Source organism: Hippocampus guttulatus, chromosome 21 (assembly GCF_054856545.1).
Source record: "Hippocampus guttulatus isolate MCC_2025c chromosome 21, RoL_Hgut_1.0, whole genome shotgun sequence".
NCBI classification, from domain to species: Eukaryota; Metazoa; Chordata; class Actinopteri; order Syngnathiformes; family Syngnathidae; genus Hippocampus; species Hippocampus guttulatus.
This window is the reverse complement of record NC_141281.1, coordinates 11,102,743-11,122,245: the sequence shown is the minus strand read 5'-3', so window position 1 is coordinate 11,122,245 and position 19,503 is coordinate 11,102,743. Positions and strand designations below refer to the sequence as shown.

Genomic DNA, 19,503 nt, shown 5'->3' with positions numbered 1-19,503 from the left:
ATTATTTTTTTTTAAGGTGGTGGGGGAATTTTTTCCAGACGGTCAAGGAAGACTGGCAAGCAGCGGCATCCGCAAAAAAAAAAACAGCAAACACCCATGTACTGCATTTTATGGAGTGACATGCTCCTCCCTAGAGGAGAACACTTGCGGCCATGCAATTCTGAGCACGACAAACACACGCACATAAAAAAAACAAAAAAAGACACTTGAGGTTACAACACCCCCCCCTCGGGTGTTGTAACCTCAAGTGTCTTTTTTTTAGCTCGGCACAGTGGACAACAAAACAGGGTGCTTGTATTAATTGAGACGACGTGTCTGTTGTGCTGATAAATGAATGGCATCGATAAAGATGTACATTGGTCACATTAATCATATCATGAGGTCATATTAACATGAATAATTATGGTTGGGAAATGGCGAGATGTGGAAAACGCGCTAACGACGCGCTGTCATCTGAGGTTTGTTTTCCCAAGTGAAATTTCAACCGCAATTCCCACGAAAGCAAATCGGATGATGATGATGTCATTATATATTTTTAAAAAAAAAGGCACATCAAGAGAATTTAATTTTAACTTTAATTTTCGAGGTCATTCTCGATGGGCTTTGTTGCGATTAGTTGTGAGGTCCCATTACAAAAAAAGTCAATATTTTGGGACAAAAGCAAATCACTTCACAGTTACAAAATAATCATAGCTCCGTGAAGCCCTTATGATGATTTTTAATTTGCCGTGACACTCAGTGGGCTCTGTTGCAATTTCATTTTTTGACCTTGTTATCAGCTTGAAGTTTAATCTGCGTCGTTTTTTTTTTTTTACCCAAAACAAATTAGCACATGAGCTCATATTGACAAAGCAAAAACCCAAATTTCATCCATGAAGCCATTTTTTTTTCACATCTGATTATCCCTCTCATAGCTTTTCACTCTGCAGGAAGAAATCACAGTAAGGGTGTGTAGATGTTATTGCTGTCTTGAGTATTGCTTCACCACTCGGAAAATAACTACTGACCAAAGGTTGGTTATTGCTGACAACATGAGAAAACCGGGCGAGAGCTTTTTAAGGGCCCTTAAAAGCAGATGCCTCACTTTTTATAATACGACTCCATTAGGGAATGGAGGAGTTAAATGTTTTTTTCCAACCTTTATAGAGCACTTATTGGAAAACTAGGAAATCCCCATGCCAACCCGAGACTATTTTGAACGTACAGTACTGTATTTCTATAAATGTAAAAATCGGGCAACTATGAAAAAATATTTAACAATAGCAACGTAGTATGAGTGACTTGGAAAAATCTACAATTTTCTCCTGATGTCTTTTATCCTTTTTTTGGGTAAAAATAAAATGGAGACGTGTGCTTTTCATTGCACAAGACTGGCATTGTTATTGTACATAAAGTTATATAAATATTGTTGTAGGTGAGGAAAAAAAAGGGGGTGGCGGAGGGGGATATGTTCTAAATTGAAGTATTACTTCATTAATTTCAGTGCTGTGTTTAAAGGAGCTCTTTAAAGTCAAAGTGGAAAAATAGTATTTTAGCGACATTTGTAAATGATCAGAAGTCATGAAAAAGTGAATGTGAAAAATATACGTACAAAATAAATGACGAATTTCATGTATTTAAACGTATTCTCTTTCATCAAGAATTAAACTGAAACGCGTTTGGCACCAGACACGAACGAGAAGAAAAATTAATAATAGAAACATGTTTACCAAAAATAAATAAATAAGTTGACGTAAAAAAAATCTACAATTCATGTAAGTGGCTGATACATGATTTTCACTGGTCAGCGGTAACAATATTGTAATGATATGTAAAATGTATAGAATGTGCAAAAATAATTTTGAATCCGATATTTTAAAAAATGTATTTTTTTTTTGTTTTGTTTTTGTTATTTCAATAAGTGCCCCATAATTAGGTCAGATCATTCTCTGTGTCTTAAAATGGGTTCGTCCTTTTGTCATTCCATGAAGTTGATTGGCTGGCATCCTGGTCACAAAATGATGCAATTCTCTTGCATGGCGTATCGGAACCTTCAACTGCGTCAACATTCAAAAATCAAGTCGATACAAGAGAGGTGTGAATGGATGTTAGACTCACTGCAGCCCCCAGTGATAGAACAAATAGGGGGTCTCACATGAGTGGGGAAGAGAGGGTGGGGGGGGGGTTCATTATGGTGGTGTCAAACATTCACACGCAAGAATCCAGAGAAAGACATTAAGCATAGCGAGGCCTCCTTATTTCCACAAGAGAAGCCGGTGTCTATTTTTAGCTTGCCGCGCCTCTTTAGCTTGCCACGCACGTTCGGGGCAGGCGGCGGGCGGGGATGGATGCTGCCTCAGACTTACTGCTGTGAGGGGGGTGGGGGGGTGGGGGGGGGGTAAAAAAATAGGCCTGCGTGCTTGTCGTCATCCGCCTGGTTTTTTAATCTGCCTTTAGAGCGACCAATAATCCCGAAGGACAAGCACGTGGCAGCCCAAGCTGCGTCGCTCCCCATGCGGGGAGCATGTGATGTGCACCCTTTTGCAGAGCGGGACAAGGGCGGGGCACCGGAGAGAGGGTGCACGAGGGAGAGGCTGGGTGAGTGGGCAGCATGCAACATGGCTGCCTCAAGTGAGGAAGACAGAGGTAAAAAAACCCCCAAAACTTGTGATGTCAAGAAATCATGAACTCCCATGCTGTCCCTCTTTGTGATTCAGGGGCGCCACCCTTTCTCGAAACCCATCCAGGTCTCCTCAAACCCCTCCCAGATGAACCAACCGCAGGATGACACCTTCTTTCCAAACCCACCTAGGTCTGTTTGTTCCAACCTCGGGGCACCCCTCTCTGTCGCCCCTCTCGTAGACCAACCTTCTGTCTTAAAATCCAGTCAGATCAGTTAGCTCCAACCCATGGGTGCCCCCCCCCCCCCTTCACTGAAATCCACTCGGTGGGCAAAACCAGAGGCGCCTGCTTCTTCCAGGTCAGTTGTCACATCTGCGTCAAACCAACCCAGGGGTGACCCTATCTCTGCAAACCCAACCAGGTGAAACAACCCAAGTCCACAGGCACCGCATTCTCAAGATCGGTTCACCCGTTCCTGTCAACCAACCTTGATCAAGACCCACCAAGGTGAGCGAGCCAAGGGGCGATCCTCTCTCTTCAAACTCGCCAGTCAATTGGTTTCAACACTGGGGCACCACCCTCTCTCAAAGCTCACAAAAGCAATGTCCCACGCAAGTCAGATTGCTCCAACCTAGGGACCCTCTTAACTCGTTCACTCCCAAAGACGATTTTAAACGTCTTTTCAGACTTGGTCCAGAATTGGCTGGTACTGAATGAGTTAAAATCCATAAGGTGACCCGCCCCCCAAAACAGACCCAGGTCGATTCACCCATTTGTGTCAACCAACACAAGGTCGCCCCTTCCTCAAATCCCACCGAGGGCCAGTCTGTCCCTCGGTGAGAACCAACCAACTACTCTCTCGCTCCGAAAACCCAAACGCTCCGTTCACCGGGTCAGACGTCGCTGGGAGTCCGCGCCCGCTGCGCCACGCCGGCGGGAATACATCCGCAGCACACCAACCACAGCGCCTTCTGGATCTCTTGGTTCCGGAAGGCGTAGATGACCGGGTTGATGACCGAGTTGTAGGTGGCGGGGACCAGCGTGGCGTAGGTGTACAGCGGCGGGTACGTGTAGTCGGCGATGAGCGAGTAGACGGTGAAGGGCATCCAGCAGGCGGCGAAGGTCCCCAGGATGATGGCCAACGTGGAGACGCCCTTCCGCGTGGTGACGTAATGTGGCGAGGCGGCCAGGAAGTGGTGCTGCAGGGCGATCTGGTGGGCGTGCCGCATGACAATCTTGCAGATCTGCACATAGAGCTGCAGCATGAGGCCGAACAGGAGCAGGAAGGAAACGGAGAGCACGGCGATGTTGTTCTTAGTGAGCGGGCGCACCACGCTGCACGTGGCCTCCTCGGCCAGACAGTTGACCCCCGTGACGGGAAGCAGACCCAAGCACAGTGAGAGCCCCCACAGGAGGACCAGCATGGTGTACGTGAAGGCCGCGGTACGCTCGGAGTTGTAGGTTAGGGCGTAGTAGAGCGACAGGTAGCGGTCGATCGTGATGGCCAGCAGGCTGAAGACGGACGCCGAGAAGGAGGCCACCACCAGGCCCACGGTGAGAAGCTGGGCCGAGTCCGACTGGAGCAGGTAGGCACAGGTGAAGTGCAATACCAGGCCTAAGCCAGCCAGCAGGTCCGCCAAAGCCAGACTGCCGATGAGCAGGAACATGGGCGCCCGCAGCGCCGGGTTCTGCCAGATCACCAGGACCACCAGCGCGTTCTCGCAGGCGATCAGAGTCCCCGACGTGCACAGGACCACGTCCCACGGGTTGATGAGCAGGGGCAGCTGGCGGGGCGCCAGGGACTCCTCGGCGGGGAACGTCGCCGGGATGCTCACGTTGTCCGTTGGCCCCCCGCCGCCGCTGGCCCACGCCGTGGGGCCGGGGCTCAGCAAGCTGGGAGTGGCCGGTGGTTCTTCGCTCATTGTGGCCCCCGTCTGAAAACACAGACAAACGCCATTGAGACTAGTTTGGTATGGACAAGTGTTTTGCAACCACAGAGGCCCCAGGTTAGCACCCGGGGCCAATCCATTTTCAACATTCTCACGAATTTGAGAACCAATAGTCCATTAAATTGAGTGACAGAATTTCCCTTACGGTGCCGTCGTGTTGATAAATAAGACAGGGAGAGTCAGAGCTTTGGCAACTCTGCTTCATGAAGTTGTGAATGAAAAATACATGACATTAAAACCCTGGAGAACCCGAGAACCCTTTTCTTCTTCGGAAAATGATGAATTATACATTAAATGACATATATGTTCACTGAACACCAAAATATATGTTTTTTCAAATATTTAATGCTTTAATTCTAATTTACGATTCGGGCCAAATTTGACCCTTTGGGATCGAAGGGTAGCATTTGAGTAGTAGAATTTATAGGGGTCAAATTTGACCCTGTGGGTTCTCCAGGGTGTTAACATGCCTTGGCGCAGGTCAACACAACAGGACAGGTTCCCGCCCTCCCCAACTTTTGCTAACATGCAAGGCATTTTTCAACATTTTCAAACCACAAATCAATTAAACCTTTGGACAAAAATTCTTTAACCTTTTGATGGACAGCAGTTACGACAGTGGACATCTCATCGTGTTATCAGGTTGCAGGGTACATGAAAGGGTTAATATGCCTTCACGGAGGTTGGTAAATATGACATCCATCCATCCATTTTCGAAACCGCTTTATCCTCACAAGGGTCGCAGGCGGGTGCTGGAGCAAATTCCAGCTGTCTCCAGGCAGTAGGCGGGGGGACACCCTGAACCGGTTGCCAGCCAATCGCAGGGCACACAGAGACGAACAACCATCCGCGCTCACTCTCACACCAGGGGACAATTTGGAGTGTTCAATCAGCCTGCCATGCATCTTTTTGGAATGTGGAAGGAAACTGGAGTACCCGGAGAAAACCCACGCAGGCCCAGGGAGAACATCCAAACTCCACACACGGCGACCGGAGCTGGAATCGGACCCACGACCTCTGCACTGTGAGGTCGACACGCTAACCACTGGACCACTGGTAAATATGACCGTTTTTACAAAATGTTTCAACATGCAATGCATTTCAACATGAATGATTAAAGTTTATGGGGGGGGGGGGGACATGAGTAGGCCTTGCCCTACTTTTGTCAACACTGCAATGTTGTCATTTCAACCTTTTCATGTATTTGTGAATGAAGAGCGCATTTCTCTTCATGACCAAAATTCATTAATGATCCGGGCAGAACTCTGCATACCAATCATTCATTCATTCATTCCCCAAACCGTTTATCCCCAAATTTGGCGAAATAAGACACTTCTCACCCATTTTTACCAACATCGCAATCAGTTATTCGCACGTCTTCGTGGTGGCATATCCATTGACATGCCCGCTCGGATATGCTGGCTTATGCGAAAACGACTCAGTTGATCCCCACGTAACCATGCGCGTGGCCTCGGGGAACAGACCTCATGAAATTCGTGATACAAAAGAACGATTTTTACATTTCTCAATGAATAGTAGTGAATCCCACATGATTAAAATCAGTCACATGTGGGTGAGTAGCCAAAATGTCAGGCCCTCGGCGAAGCTCTGAGCTCTGTACTGACTCAGAGAGGCATCCCTGCCACATCTTTCAATTATCAATGGAGGTGGGTGAACGGCGTCAAAGCGCATAGCGGGCCGAACCGGCGAAGAGAATATGAACGCCGGTGGCACGAGGCCGAGCCACCCCACCCCGTGCAACAGCAGCATGCACCCAAAGTGGCCATATGTTACCGCTACTGATATACTTGCTACTCCACATCAGTTGAAAGGATGCAAGAGAAGGGGGGGGGGGGGGTGGACGGACGCATCGGTTATTTCCCCACCCCGTGTGTCACGGATGCTCAATGCGGCTTACCTTGAGACTCGCTGAGCTTGACGCCGGAGCCGTTCAGAGGCAGCCTTTTACGTCCATGGCGCTGGATGGAGAGGCGGGGAGGGAGGGGGTGAGTCAAGGAGTGGGGGGATGCGGCTCCTCTTTCGGCTTGGTGATGCGAGGATGGATCGAGAGAGAGAGAGGGAGGAGACTGCGGCTGCGTGAGGACATGACAGAGGAGGGGAGGGGTGGGCTGGTGCACTGATGGAGAAGGGAGGGGGGGGGGGGGGACCTGCATCCGCCGGCGCGCCTTCCAAAAGAAAGGGAGGATCATTCCTCATTCAAAGTTCTGCCCATGAAATCCATCCCCGATCATCCGTCAGTGTGAGGGGTTACACATGTAAAAAAAAAAAAAAAAAAAAAAGGGAATCCTGATAAATGAATTGGTGATCAAGCGGTTAGATCAGGGGTGGGCAAACTTTTTGGCTCGGGGGCCGCATTGACTTTTAAAATTTGACAGAAGGGCCAGGTCAGCACGACCTATGGTACATTAAAAAAAAAGCTGCATTTGTTGACAGTCAAACATCAACAGAACAAAAGCATGAAAGTACGGTATTAATATACTTTTTTTAAATGACAAAAGTGTTGTTGATGACCTATTTTAGCCTGTGCATCGCTGCAGATGGGTTGTGATCAGACCAGTAGAAGTAGAGCGATACAGAGGTCCTAGGTGGTCGAAAAGATTGCCCCCCCCCCGTGTTCTGCAACTTTAAGTCAATGCGCCACCTGGCGGTGAAATGCCTGTCATTACAAGTCCAATTGAAATGAATGCAATCATTCACATCGAACCTTAATTGTGGACCAACCTTCGGCGGGCCGGATTAAAAAGACCAACGGGCCGGACTCGGCCCGCGGGCCGTAGTTTGCCCACCAGTGGGTTAGATGATGCTTCACAATCGTAAATTCCCAGGTTCAAATTTGAGCTCCAGCGTAGAGCGGGTAATTATAGAAGTCATTGAAATCTGGTGATAATTGGGCAAAAAATAATTTTAATCGCTTGGGCATGTAGGTTTTGAAGGATGTCTGCGAATGGTCCAAGATGGCAGCTTTCAAGCAAAGTGGCACATTTCATGCCAACTGAATTTCATGGTGCTAGTTTTTAATTTTTTTATTTTTATTCCTTTTACTTTATGGGATATTGCCCCCCCCCCAAAAAAAAAAGTAAATGTCGTACTCTGAAGTATAAAAATATTGTGTGATAAAGTAACAAATTACAATTCTCAAACTTGCTATGGACACACCTAAACAACCCCAAAAAATGAATCTGGGTTTTTTTTTCTGACAAATTTTATCTCTGGAAATGAGCCCTAAAATGACCTCTTTGTACCAAAACGGCAGATATAATTTGTCTTTCCAGGCATTGATTCTCACTTTTTGTGGGTCTAGTCGTGATACACAAACCTACCAAATTTCGTCACAGAGTGACTGCTGATTTTTTTTTTTTTTTTGTGGGAGAATTCTCAGATATGCTCGTTCCCAAATTTCATACTGCCAAGTGAAACTTTCTTGTGCAGCACCTGCCCCCTGAGGGACTTGCGTTTAAAAATAGTTCTTGTTGCAGCGGAAGTCAACGTCATTAGCAGCTAAGCGCCACTAAGGGGCGACATTGAGCTGCTATGACTCATCACCGTGACTTTGAACCAAAAGACAGTACATCGCCTCGAGACTGGCTTTATTTCTTTTTCTTTAAAACAGAAAATGATCACGATTCAGGCCTTCTCCTTCTCCTCCTCCATTGCTCCCTCACGTTAAACTCACCAACACCTACAAAACGGTATCAAAAGTGCACCATAGTGTTATTAATACATCTCTGACATTTTCCAATAATATCTTTTTTTTTTTTTTTGGTAATATTTATACAAATACCATTCTGTACACTGTATAAATACACAATCCATGTTACCCCTTGTATCCTCTTAGTTTATGATGATCCCCAACTCGGGTGAGGGAGAAACATGAATGATTGACGACTCATTCTTCCCTCAAACTAAAACGCCACTCCAAAAAAAAACAACATCTGTACAAATAGGCGCACTAAGCCGTCCAAAGTATCCTTGACGCCGTTTTGTTCATTACTGTCCAACGGGCTACTGCGGCCGTGCATTTATTTATTGTCCGGCTGTTTTAGTCCCTGGACTGGTAGAAGAGGATGTAGCCCGACTCAGAGTTCTTGGAGATTTCCGAGGTGAGGCCGTAGAACTCCTCGATGGCCTGCGCGTCGATTTTCTGCACATGCGCAAAGATAGCAATTAAAAAAAAATTTAAAAAACGAAATAAAAATGAAAAGCGGGAAATCATCTTCACCTCCACAATGTCGTCATCGAACAGCAGCCAGAAGTCGTGACTTTTGACGATGGCGATGTAGTGCCCTCTGTTCGGACCACTGGGGGAGACAAAAAAGACTCAACAAATTACCCCCCCCCCCAAAAAAATATATACTATTGCAGAAAAGTATCAGGTATCTACTAGGGTACAAAAAAATATGTCGTTGTGTCTCAATAACATGTAACCACATTTCTTTTTACTGAACTTGTCAATCTGTAGGGGGAGGACTATTTAGAAATGTCAATCTATATTTAAGTAAAAATAAAAATTTGGTGAAAGTGAGGACTGCAAAAATATTATTTGATACATGAGAGCACAGTACCAAGTGTTTACGAGAGGTAATGTGTTTTGACGGGAGGGCTTTCCTTACAAATGCTTTTTTTTTTTTTTTTCAAAACAATAAAATAAAATTTAAGTTGAACTTGTTGGTTCCTTTATTCAAGATGTTTTTGGGTTTTTTTTAAATGTTGTTATTTACCAAACATGTTTTGGCCAAAGTCTTTCGCCTTCTTCAGCGTCACATGATGGTGGGTGACACGTCTATCAGCTGTTCAATGAAGAATAAGAAAGACTTCTGCCAAAATATGTCAGATAAGTAACGTCCCTTAAAAAAAAAAAAAAAGTGTGATGAAGCAACCAACAGGTTCAATTATACATAAGAGACAGAATGAACTTTTTTCCATATTTTATCATCTACAAACAATTGACATTTACGTAGGGTAAGGCATTTAGAAGTAAGCCCTAAAAACACAACTTCATTTTTATGTGCCTATATACAGAGTACCAGATTTGGGATGAGGCATTTATTAGAGGGACAGCTTTTTTTAGAAATGCCTTTTTTGGGGAAAAAATATTTCCGTTAAGAAAAAAAAAATCCTTAAGTATCAACTAAAGAGTATCATAATCTACATATATATATATATACAGTATATATTTTGTATTTGCTTCAAAGCAGGGAGAATTCAAGTGTTCAGCGGGAGGCCTAAAATGTCGCATTTCTCTAAGAGCAGCATTTTCCTGAACCAATTCCGAAACTATATTAACATCAATCTTTAGAGTCGCTTGCGTACCTCCCACAGTGCACGACCACGGCGACCAGGTCGTAGAGCCTCTCTGGATTGGTGGCGTCTCCGGACGTGTTGAAGAGGCGCAGCTCCAGTGGGAAGACGACGCGGTATGACAGCTTGGTGTAACGCTGCAGCTGCTCCATGTACTTGAAACGCTTCAGGTGCAGGGCCAGGATCATCGGCAGTTTCTTCACACGCATCCTGCAGCGGCCCATGGCGTGGCGAGGAACCGACAGCGAAGCGGGGGTACACGCTTATTAGGATCAGTGTCATACAATGGTAAAAGATTATCCTGTGGTTATCGGGGTGTGTTCAAAGTGATTTTGTTTTTTGTCCTGCCCGATAATCGTAAAGCGGGTCAATATTTAAAGCAGGCCGCACATACTGTATACCGACAATTGAGGAAAGTTTGATTTGAAGGACCAATTATCAGAAGTTTCTGAAAAATTATCTTGAGCGATTATCCTGTGGTGTGGTGTGTCATTTTTAGTCCCCGATCTGCTCGGAATTCATCCTAGGTCGAGATCATAATTGTTACCTGTTCAATATTTAAGATGGCAAATGTTCATGTGCACCGAAGTGATCAGCTAAACCAAGAGTTAGCATAGGCGATTATCGTTAGCTGTATTGGCCATCTGGTTTACACCTCATAAAAAGAGCCGAATGATGCTGATTTTTTTTTTTAATCGCCATCCCACCCTTAAAAATGGGCTGAAGATTTTCAAACCTACCTCTTGTGTGCCTCCTGCTTGCTCCTACATTCTTCACAGTAGTATTTGTACTCGCTGCACAGGGTCTCTGTGTTGCTGAAGCCTCTGAGGGGGCGAAACACGGCTCAATGTGGACTTCCGCACGTTTGATTCCCGCCACGGACGAACAAAGGCAGAACACGTGAAACGGGCGTTACCTGAGGCAGTGTGTGATGGAGGTATTCTGTTCTACATCCACAGAAAGGTCCAGAAAGTCCTCATCTTTGCTGCTTATCTGGAAAGAACAAAAATGAACAACGATGCTACAGTTCCACTCCAGTCCTGTAGGCGGCGGTATTATAAATTCAAGTGATATCAACAGAGGTTTGCCGGGCCAAGAGGAGTCTTCTCAGGTCAAGGTATCTCCAAAATAAAAATTTACTTTCTGCCCCCCCCCCCCAAAAGTGCATGAATGTTTCAAAGGTGTAAAGTTCCAAGAAAATGTTCAAGTTCCAACTAAAGTCTGATCTCAAAAATTTAAAAAAATTTTTTCTCAATGTTGCATTGGCTTCTCCTCCTGGCTCTTTCCAGTCCTTTTCCTTTCTCTTCTCCCTCTCCCCCTGCTCCTTTATTTCCAGGACAGTACTATGGTTCTCCATATTAATGTTAGTGGTATTTTGCGTTCCTCAGGGTTCAATTTTAGGGCCCCTTCTGTTTTCATTTTATGTGCTGCCCCTGCGTTCCATCCAAAGAAAGTAGAGTATTTATGTGCTCGACAAAGTTGAGTACTTTAGAGACAGCAAACACGCTGAAAGCGACTCAATGGCGCCTCTGCAGGTCAGAGGAGAGTATTGCACTCTATTCTGTTACTGATTAAAAAATCAATCGCACAAAATGAACCCTGTTATTTATTTATCTATTTATTACAATTAATTAATAAAGTGACTAATGCACTACCAAGTTATACAAAATGGTTGTAACTGTGCATATACAAGAGAAGATGGCGGCATTGGCGGTACCGTTTCGCAAGTTAGACAGCGGGTCTCGTTGGTGAGGGTGCCCTGGAAGATCTCGTGCACCCAGGTGGGCGCCGGCGTGGCGTTGCTGTTGTTGTTCTGCGAGTCCAGGGTCCCGTTGGCCAGGCGGCCGTTGGTCTTCTCCTGCTTGCGCTCCTCCTGGAGCAGGTCGGCGATGGTGTTGAGCAAGTAGTTCAGGAACTCGTGGGCGTCCTGCTGCATGTAGTTGTCAAACAGCTCTGCATGGAGACAAGAAGAAATTAAATGTTTTGGAGTTTTTCCCCTCCCCCATATCTTATTCCTGATTTTTTTTTTTTTCGCAGGGCTGTGTTTTTTTTTTTTTTTAATCGTTCTAATTTACTTGAATCAAGCGACAAAAATTATTGAAGTGCCCAGACTTTGAAATTTGAAATTTGTAGGGGTTGGGGTGCCTGAGCATTGTTCTTCTTCTTACCGTTCTCTTTGCGCAGGCGTGTGATGAACTTCTTTGGCGGTATGACGCCGACTTTCCTCTTCTGGTTGGCGATGCTGTGGAAGAGGTCGGCCAGGCAGGTGAGCAGGTTCTCCTTGCGCCGAGGCTGCCCGCGGTACGCCAGGATCTTCTCCCGGAAGGGCCGGCAGAAGTAGAGCGCCTGCAGCACCGAGTTGCAGTAGCAGGTGTTCCCAAACTGGAGGTTGGGGCGAGCGGGAAGGAGCTTTTAGTTTACATTTGTGAATATATCCAGGAAAGCACCACAAGTGGCAAAGGTGACATACGTTGACCAGGCCGAAGTAGTGCTCATTGACCGGAAACTGCTCAGATCCAATCTCTTTCTCCAGAGCAGAGGCATTGGCGCCCTGTGAAGGTCAAACAAGACATGAAACGCTTTTATCATCTTGGTCATTCAAATACAAAAGTGAATAGCCGACGCACTTGGCGTTCTCAAAGTCACTTTGATCGCAAAAGGAAGTGAACTTCCCGGTGGACATTCACTGGTAGAATGGATGTTGTTGCGTGTGTACAAATAGCCATGGATCGCAAAAGCGGGGAGTGTGTATTTAGTTGTGCTTACTGACCGAAGACCGATTTCATAAGGTACAATATTTGAAAATAGACCCGTTACATCGATATTGCACTTCATAATCCGGGGCGGTTTTATAGTTTGAAAAATGTTATGTGTGTATTTATGTAATTATCATGTGTCGAGATTAATTCAGTGCAAGAAGTGCAGTTCACATTTTTACCTATCATTGTTTGATGAAAAATGAACAGCTGATGCGAGAAAGGCCAAGATTTGTTTGCATTATAGTTCTGATCTGATTTATGAATTTTCGGCCACATTTGTTTGGTAAAAAGAAAAAAAGGTGCAAATTGTCATAATCAATCATCAAGACCGAAGCATTAATGTCTAATAAATCAGATAGTTTATTGTCATGCAGATTATCTCATTGCTTATGTTTGTTAAAACAAAATCATGGGAGGAGGACTTTGAAAAAAAAAAAGATCACATATTAATTTCCTATCCTGGGGGAAAAACAACAACACAATTGAATTGCTTCTCAAAGCCGTTCAGCCCTAGTTATGAGGGAAGAACTGTTTTAGATTCACGGCCTGCAGATGTTTATCATGCTCTTATTTACAGTCATCATGACTTTACGACTCTGCTAGCGTAAATCAGAGAAAGACTGGGGGGCGCTCCTCCTTGGGAACAGAAACCCAACTCCGTCGTAAAGCGAGGACACCTGTATATGCCGTTGGAGTCTACAAGGAGCTGGAAGCTCCCCACAACTGCGCAGCTGATGTTCAACCATGTCGTCATTGCCTTGCGTTAGGAATACCAAGTCGCCTGTCAAAAAGGCCAAGCATCTCAACTTGACTCTTGCGTGTCGTTCGCTTGTCTAACAACATCCAATTAACGCCGAGTTTGTACGTCGATTCAGCAGATGTGCGCTCCAGTTGCTCGCGAGCTGTCACTTGTAGACTGCTTGTTAGCCTGACATTAGCTCGGTGGCTAACTAGCGCCCTTCGCTGCTACAAACGGGGGTTCGAAAAGCACACCGATGTGCATAATCGGCCGTACGGAAAGCAAGCGAAGACGCGGCCAAACATCGCACGACACTCACCATGGTACAAAAAGAGGCAAATTTGGAGACTGTCATTAGGATTTCCATTCAGCCAGCGCCATCTTCCATGCACACCGCCTCGTTCACGCAGATCAGCTCCCGTTGACTGCTTTGCTCAAGCAGGAGCAGCAGCCAGGATCCCAGGAGGGGGACAGAGGCTAATACATAAAAGCGAGAGCATTCGCTGCAAGTTACTTCCGGGTTGGGCAATTGGCCAAAACAACTTTCACAGCACGTGAAGAGTTTCAGGCTGAATAACGAGATGATTCTCTGCGAGTGATTCCCGTATCAGGCGACACCCAATGCCGTCGTCGCCGCCGATAGTTGTTTTTGTTTATTTTGACATCAAGTGTCTAATTTTAGGGTCGCCACGCGTAAAAACGAATAAAGGTGGTATCGTAACCACGTTCGATAAGCGCGATTATGTCATCAAAATCGACATAGTAACTCTCCTCAGTTTGTAAGCGCGGCTATGTATAACCTGGGAAAAAAATGTATTGCCTCTTGCGCATGCGTGTTCGTGGCGCGTGAAGCCCTTTTCCGCCTGTGATAAAGCCAACGTTTAATTTTTTTTAATGTACATTGAAAGTGACAAACTCACAGACTTGGTTACAAGACAAATAAAGTTCACATTTAGATTGTTTTAGAGCAAAACGACGTCCACACATAGCCCAGACTTTCTTAGCAATGGTTCACGGCTGTCAAAATACCAAATTATGAGATAGTAGCTTATTATTTTTACATTTTCACCAGTAAAAAAAAAAGAAGTAAAAATAATAATGTAAAGTCATAAATGTCAAATACTAAGTCATAATTGTAATGAAAAATGAACGTGTGTAATCTTGAAAATACAAATTTACAGTGAAACAATTTTACTTTTTTTTCCGTGTCTAAAATGAACAAAACCTCTGTAACTTTGTCGAACATATTTGTCCCAGGCTACGTACAAGCTATTTTTCTACTTTTTTGTTCAGGCAAGTACACTCGGCAGCACTATTTGGCAGCCAGCAAGGCGGAGCTTGAGGTCCTCGAGTCTCTCTTTCCGCCGTACCCGCCATCTTGTTCAGACCCGGGGTAAGATGTTCTCCGGTTAAAAATCATAAATTTCACCCCAAAACATTCCCGTTTAGTGGACATTTACACTCGCGTATGTAGTACAACACCCATCTTTTACATTGGTGGCAAAAATAGCCAACCAACTCACCAGGAACGAATAGAAAAGGCCATAAGTGTGAGCCGCCGCTGCGGCGTGGTTCTCCATGTGGGCCTCGAAGTCAATATTACCACACTTTTACACACATTCGGCAGCTCTTCGGCTTTAACAATCATTTCTGTGTGTTTGCGTTAGTTGTCAATGTTACCAAATGTTCCAAAATGTATTTGAAATGTTACAAGCGTCTACATGTGACGCGGAGCTCCTAGCTGTTACACAGCCTAAATGGACAGACAGTAATAGCAGTAGTTCCATTTATGTGTTGTAAATGGGTAAACATGCGAATCTATATGTTAGTCATTTATAAAACTGCAAAAAAATACTCAAAATTCCTTCCTGGTCATATCTAACACACGTTTCACATATTGACTTTGTTTTGTTCTTACAGTAATCAGGCATCATGACTAACACCAGAGGCAAGAGGAGGGGGACCAGGTACATGTTTAGCAGACCATTCCGCAAGCATGGTGAGTGTTTTCCCTAAATAATGCACACGCGTGATGTTGCTGAAAGGCGTGCACGCTTACGCTAAAATTCCTTCCAAATTAACAGGCCCGATTCCCCTGTCTACTTACATGAGCATCTACAAGAAGGGTGACATTGTTGACATCAAGGTATGGATTTGATTTTAAGCGATCTTTTATGAGACAGCTGTTGGTTACGAAACATGGATTAGCGATTGTGTACAATATAGATTGCTTTATGATCCGTACATGTTGAAAGTTGAGTTTGAAGTTATAGTTTAAAAGCTGTTACATCGATATGAAATTATAATTATGGACTAGCATGGTGACTGGTTGTGCGCACTTTCTCTCAGGGCACAGGTACCGTTCAGAAGGGTATGCCACACAAATGCTACCACGGCAAGACAGGGCGCGTGTACAACGTCACCCAACATGCTGTCGGCGTCATTGTCAACAAGCAGGTCAAGTAAGTACACATCACACAGACTCGCACGGGATGTAAATGCCTCAAAAATGATTGATTAGTTGCTTGGGCTAAGCAGAGGGGTAAGGCAACCCCATGTTCACTTTGCCACCGGGACAGTTGGTGTCCACTGTGGTCATTCATGTGGGGGAAATAACTCAGACCTCCAGCATCCTCGGCCTCGACCGCCCTGTTGGAGCAGAGGCACTAGCGGGGTTACAACAAATGATGGCAGATGTTTAAAAACCTGCGATGTGGGCCGAGCAAGCTTACGGTGCCCTGGTGAGAGAGAGAGCGCTCCCCTCAAACTTTTAGGTTGTGGGTGATTTGTGCTACAGGGGCAAAATCCTGGCGAAGAAGATCAACGTGCGCATTGAGCATGTGAAGCACTCAATGAGTCGCGCCAGCTTCCTGAAGCGTGTCAAAGACAACGACGCCAAGAAGCTGGAGGCCAAGCAGAACGGCACCTGGGTGGAGCTCAAGCGCCAGGTAGGAAGGAGCACATAAAAAACTGCTGCCACAAAGCCATTTGTGTTGTTGTTGTTGTTCTTCGCAAACCTGCTTCGAATGTAACTTCTTCATGTCACATTCTGTTCTCTGCAGCCTGCTCCTCCTCGAGAGGCTCATTTTGTCAGCACCAAGAAGAATCAGCCTCAGCTGCTGGAGCCCATACCTTATGAGTTCATGGCATAAAATGGCTGATAAAATTAAAATGTTTGTACACAACTGTCACCGATCACGCTTCTCCTTTCACTTTAAAGACATCGCTAATGCTGAAAAGCATGAGAATAGGGCATTTCATTGAAAACGATTTGCTACACCGAGCAAAGTATATTTCATGATTATTCCTTAATTTTGATTTTAAAAAACTCATTTATAAACTCAAGATTACCCAATAAATCAGAATCAAGCAGCATCAAATGTATGTCATAGAAATGGGCAGCAATTTGGTTTCTGAGAAATATTTTTTGATGGTAATCTTAGATTTTAGTAATACGGAAACTACCAAATTCTATAGGAAATTTAGATGCACGTTGGGTGTGATCAAATTGTATATTTTTGAATAGGAGTGAGATTTGAGATTTTTTTTCTAGATTGCATACAATGCAAATGAAGTTCTATATGCACTTCAAAGATTTAAGTGCATTTTGAGATTGAAGACTTTTTTTAGTTAAAAGATGTACATTACGATGAATAGAATTGAAAAGAACTTGAAATTAAATTTGTGTATTTTATAGGTAAGTTTTATGATCAAGAGAATAAAATTCATATTTTAAAAAATGCGTTTTCTAGGTACAATATGTACTTTTCACATTCATACTTTTTGAGACAAATGGGACCCTTTTAGACTTAAAAAGTACTTGATTTGGGGCTGCACAGGAATAAAATTAACAAAATATATATTTATTTTTTCGGAAATGTCATACGTTTACCACAGTTTAATCACGTGAAAGTAATGTACATATTCGAAGTAGATAAATCCAAAGAAAATGTTTTTTCGGTCTTGTTGTGTCAGAAAAAGTCCACTAGGGGAAGATGTGCATCAAGTTTAATGCTTTTTTTTTATGGATCAGAAAGGAAACTCCAGTTTATTTTCTATTGTAAATATTTCGGGAAAATAACCTTAATGAACATTTGAGTAAAATGTTTACCGCAGTCAACACATTTGATTCAATACGGAGCCATGGACGCCTTTCTTGGTCCTTAGGAACACGTAAATTATTACAATTTCCAGACGTTAAAAAAAAAATATATAATGAAAGCGATGGAACAAATGTTTTCCACGTGTGAGAAGGACCACTTGTTTAATCAGTGCAGGCTCAACTTGGCTGACTGCTGATGTGACAAATGGGTTTATCTGTTCCAACCTGGGTACTTTGTTCAATATTGACACAAATTAACACCAATCTGCCCAGTTAGAGCCGAGGAGAAAGCGTGAAATCTGTGTATGTGATAAAGAACACTTAATTTTGACTCGTGGAGATGATCTATTCTTTCATGCGGGGATGTAGAAATGTTGCCCCCCTACCTCCAAAATTTTTGTCAAAGGTACTGTGCAGCTGTACATAATCTGCATGCCAGAAACCACCACTATTTATTGGTATGTACTATAAACATCTGAGGGTTTGTTGTTGTTTTTTTAAATAATATTCCTCTTGTCTAAGGTTGACGCCCGTCCCATAAAAAATGGAATCGTCCTTTAATTGGGAATTAAATATCGCGGTTTGTTGTGTGAAGAATATGAAGATTGAATTTAACAGTAATGAACAAAATAAAAGACAGGAGATATTACAGACAGCAATGTAGTTTTGGCGGGAGGTACGCAGGACCTCCTGAGGACCCCCGAGCGTTGCCTACGTCTGGTGCCTGTCAAAATCGTTGCCTAGTAACGCGCTCACGACACACAACACCTGGTTACACCGGCAGTTTTAAAAATGTCCTCTACAACATATACTGTACGCCCGAGACTTCACCGCGTCCTCAAAAGAGGAAACGGCAACAAAAATATAGACGAGAGTGGGAGGAGCCAAACCCTCAAATTTGGTTGGTTTTACCGAGACGCCTTGAGGAGGGTCCCTTATTTCCAGGTCTGAAAGGTGGCAACCCTACTCTTGTCTGTTTTCAGAATTGCATCAAATGCTCTCATTTGTGTGTGGCACGGTGGTTGACTGGTAAGCACGCCGGCTTCACAGTCCAGAGGTGCAGGGTTTGATTCCGGCTCCGGCCTTCCTGTGTGGAGTTTGCATGTTCTCCCAGTGCCCATGTGGGTTTTCTCCGGGTACTCTGGTTTCCTCCCACATTCCCAAAACATGCATGGCAGGTTAATGGAGCACTCATAATTGTCCCTCGGTGCGAGTGTGAGCGCGAATGGTTGTTTGTCTCTGTGTGCCCAGTTCAGGGTATACCCTGCCTACTGCCCAAAGAGAGCTGAAATAGGCTCCAGCACACCCGCTACCCTTGTGAGGATAAGCGGATTCAAAAATGGATGGATGGATGAACTCCCACGGGCCCTGAAGCCTGTTTTGGAGTTTTCCCCATGGAAATCCTTGAAGGCCCCTGAGGTCAGGAATTTCAGTCTTATCGGTGCTGAGTAGTATAAGGGGGTTAAGATAAAAGATGGGAAAATAAAATGCAATTAATCACCTGCCAAGTTGGCAGTTAAAGCCCCTTTCTATTGATCCAGGGTGTCTGCATTTTTCTTGTAGTGTTTTAGATAAGGAGGTGCTGCTATGTTGGGATGCCAGTATTCCATCCTATTTTCTCATGAAGTAAAAAAACCAACCAGGAATTTATGCTGTTCACAGGAAGTATTTAAATATAGTTCCATAAAGAAGCCAATCCAAAATGTGAAAAGAATTAGCTAGCAGCCATTTGGAATGAGCCGACCTAAAAAGAAAAAAAAAAAATCGAAATATTTTTAACTTCACCTCAAGCAGCTCGCAGGTCCACCTGAGCATTTGCATGACTCATAGAGGTTACTCATTGAATGAACAAGAAGCAAACACACAAGAGAGAGGAGAAGGAGACACAAGTGTGTGTGTGTGGGGGGGGGGGGTGAGGAGGAGGAGATATTTGGTAAGCTGTGTGGAGTATGAACTTAATCACACGTTTGACACACACACACAAACAGATTGAGTTTGTGCGCTCAGCAAGCAAGATCGACCAGCCATGTTACA

General features: G+C 44.4%; 3 protein-coding genes across 4 annotated transcripts; 1 reads left to right on the top strand and 2 right to left on the bottom strand.

The window, feature by feature from the left end:
* Window positions 1-235: 235 nt before the first annotated feature.
* Window positions 236-6,609, bottom strand: gpr12 (G protein-coupled receptor 12). The gene is made up of 2 exons (XM_086101726.1): window positions 6,469-6,609; window positions 236-4,535 (listed from the first exon to the last, which is right to left on the bottom strand). The coding sequence occupies exon 2, from the start codon at window positions 4,521-4,523 to the stop codon at window positions 3,495-3,497; it is 1,029 nt and encodes a 342-aa protein (XP_085957852.1). The 5' UTR covers window positions 4,524-4,535; window positions 6,469-6,609; the 3' UTR covers window positions 236-3,494.
* Window positions 6,610-8,141: 1,532 nt separating this feature from the next.
* Window positions 8,142-14,196, bottom strand: usp12a (ubiquitin specific peptidase 12a). 2 transcript variants are annotated; one of them, XM_086101725.1, is made up of 9 exons: window positions 13,687-14,193; window positions 12,340-12,420; window positions 12,038-12,251; window positions 11,587-11,822; window positions 10,786-10,862; window positions 10,610-10,693; window positions 9,882-10,079; window positions 8,791-8,869; window positions 8,142-8,712 (listed from the first exon to the last, which is right to left on the bottom strand). In XM_086101725.1, exons 1-9 carry the CDS (start codon window positions 13,732-13,734, stop codon window positions 8,611-8,613), a joined length of 1,119 nt encoding a protein of 372 aa, XP_085957851.1. In that variant the 5' UTR covers window positions 13,735-14,193; the 3' UTR covers window positions 8,142-8,610. The 2 variants fall into 2 exon arrangements, with proteins under 2 accessions (XP_085957851.1, XP_085957850.1); XM_086101724.1 differs by having other exon boundaries at window positions 8,142-8,869; window positions 13,687-14,196.
* Window positions 14,197-14,649: 453 nt separating this feature from the next.
* On the top strand, window positions 14,650-16,558 carry rpl21 (ribosomal protein L21). The gene is made up of 6 exons (XM_086101727.1): window positions 14,650-14,760; window positions 15,288-15,366; window positions 15,452-15,513; window positions 15,717-15,829; window positions 16,165-16,315; window positions 16,430-16,558. The coding sequence occupies exons 2-6, from the start codon at window positions 15,300-15,302 to the stop codon at window positions 16,517-16,519; spliced, it is 483 nt and encodes a 160-aa protein (XP_085957853.1). The 5' UTR covers window positions 14,650-14,760; window positions 15,288-15,299; the 3' UTR covers window positions 16,520-16,558.
* The last annotated feature ends 2,945 nt before the right edge of the window (window positions 16,559-19,503 follow it).

Bases quoted from the DNA above. Each gene is read 5' to 3' on its own strand.
- usp12a (XM_086101724.1), bottom strand. From the start codon at position 13,734: ATGGAAATCCTAATGACAGTCTCCAAATTTGCCTCTTTTTGTACCATG. The intron at 10,863-11,586 runs GTACCGCCAATG...TGTTCTTTCCAG, and splicing joins GCTGTCTAACTTGCGAAACG to ATAAGCAGCAAAGATGAGGA. The intron at 8,870-9,881 runs GTACGCAAGCGA...TGTCTCCCCCAG, and splicing joins GTGGTCGTGCACTGTGGGAG to TGGTCCGAACAGAGGGCACT.
- rpl21 (XM_086101727.1), top strand. From the start codon at position 15,300: ATGACTAACACCAGAGGCAAGAGGAGGGGGACCAGGTACATGTTTAGC. The intron at 15,514-15,716 runs GTATGGATTTGA...ACTTTCTCTCAG, and splicing joins GTGACATTGTTGACATCAAG to GGCACAGGTACCGTTCAGAA. The intron at 15,830-16,164 runs GTAAGTACACAT...TTTGTGCTACAG, and splicing joins ATTGTCAACAAGCAGGTCAA to GGGCAAAATCCTGGCGAAGA.
- gpr12 (XM_086101726.1), bottom strand. From the start codon at position 4,523: ATGAGCGAAGAACCACCGGCCACTCCCAGCTTGCTGAGCCCCGGCCCC.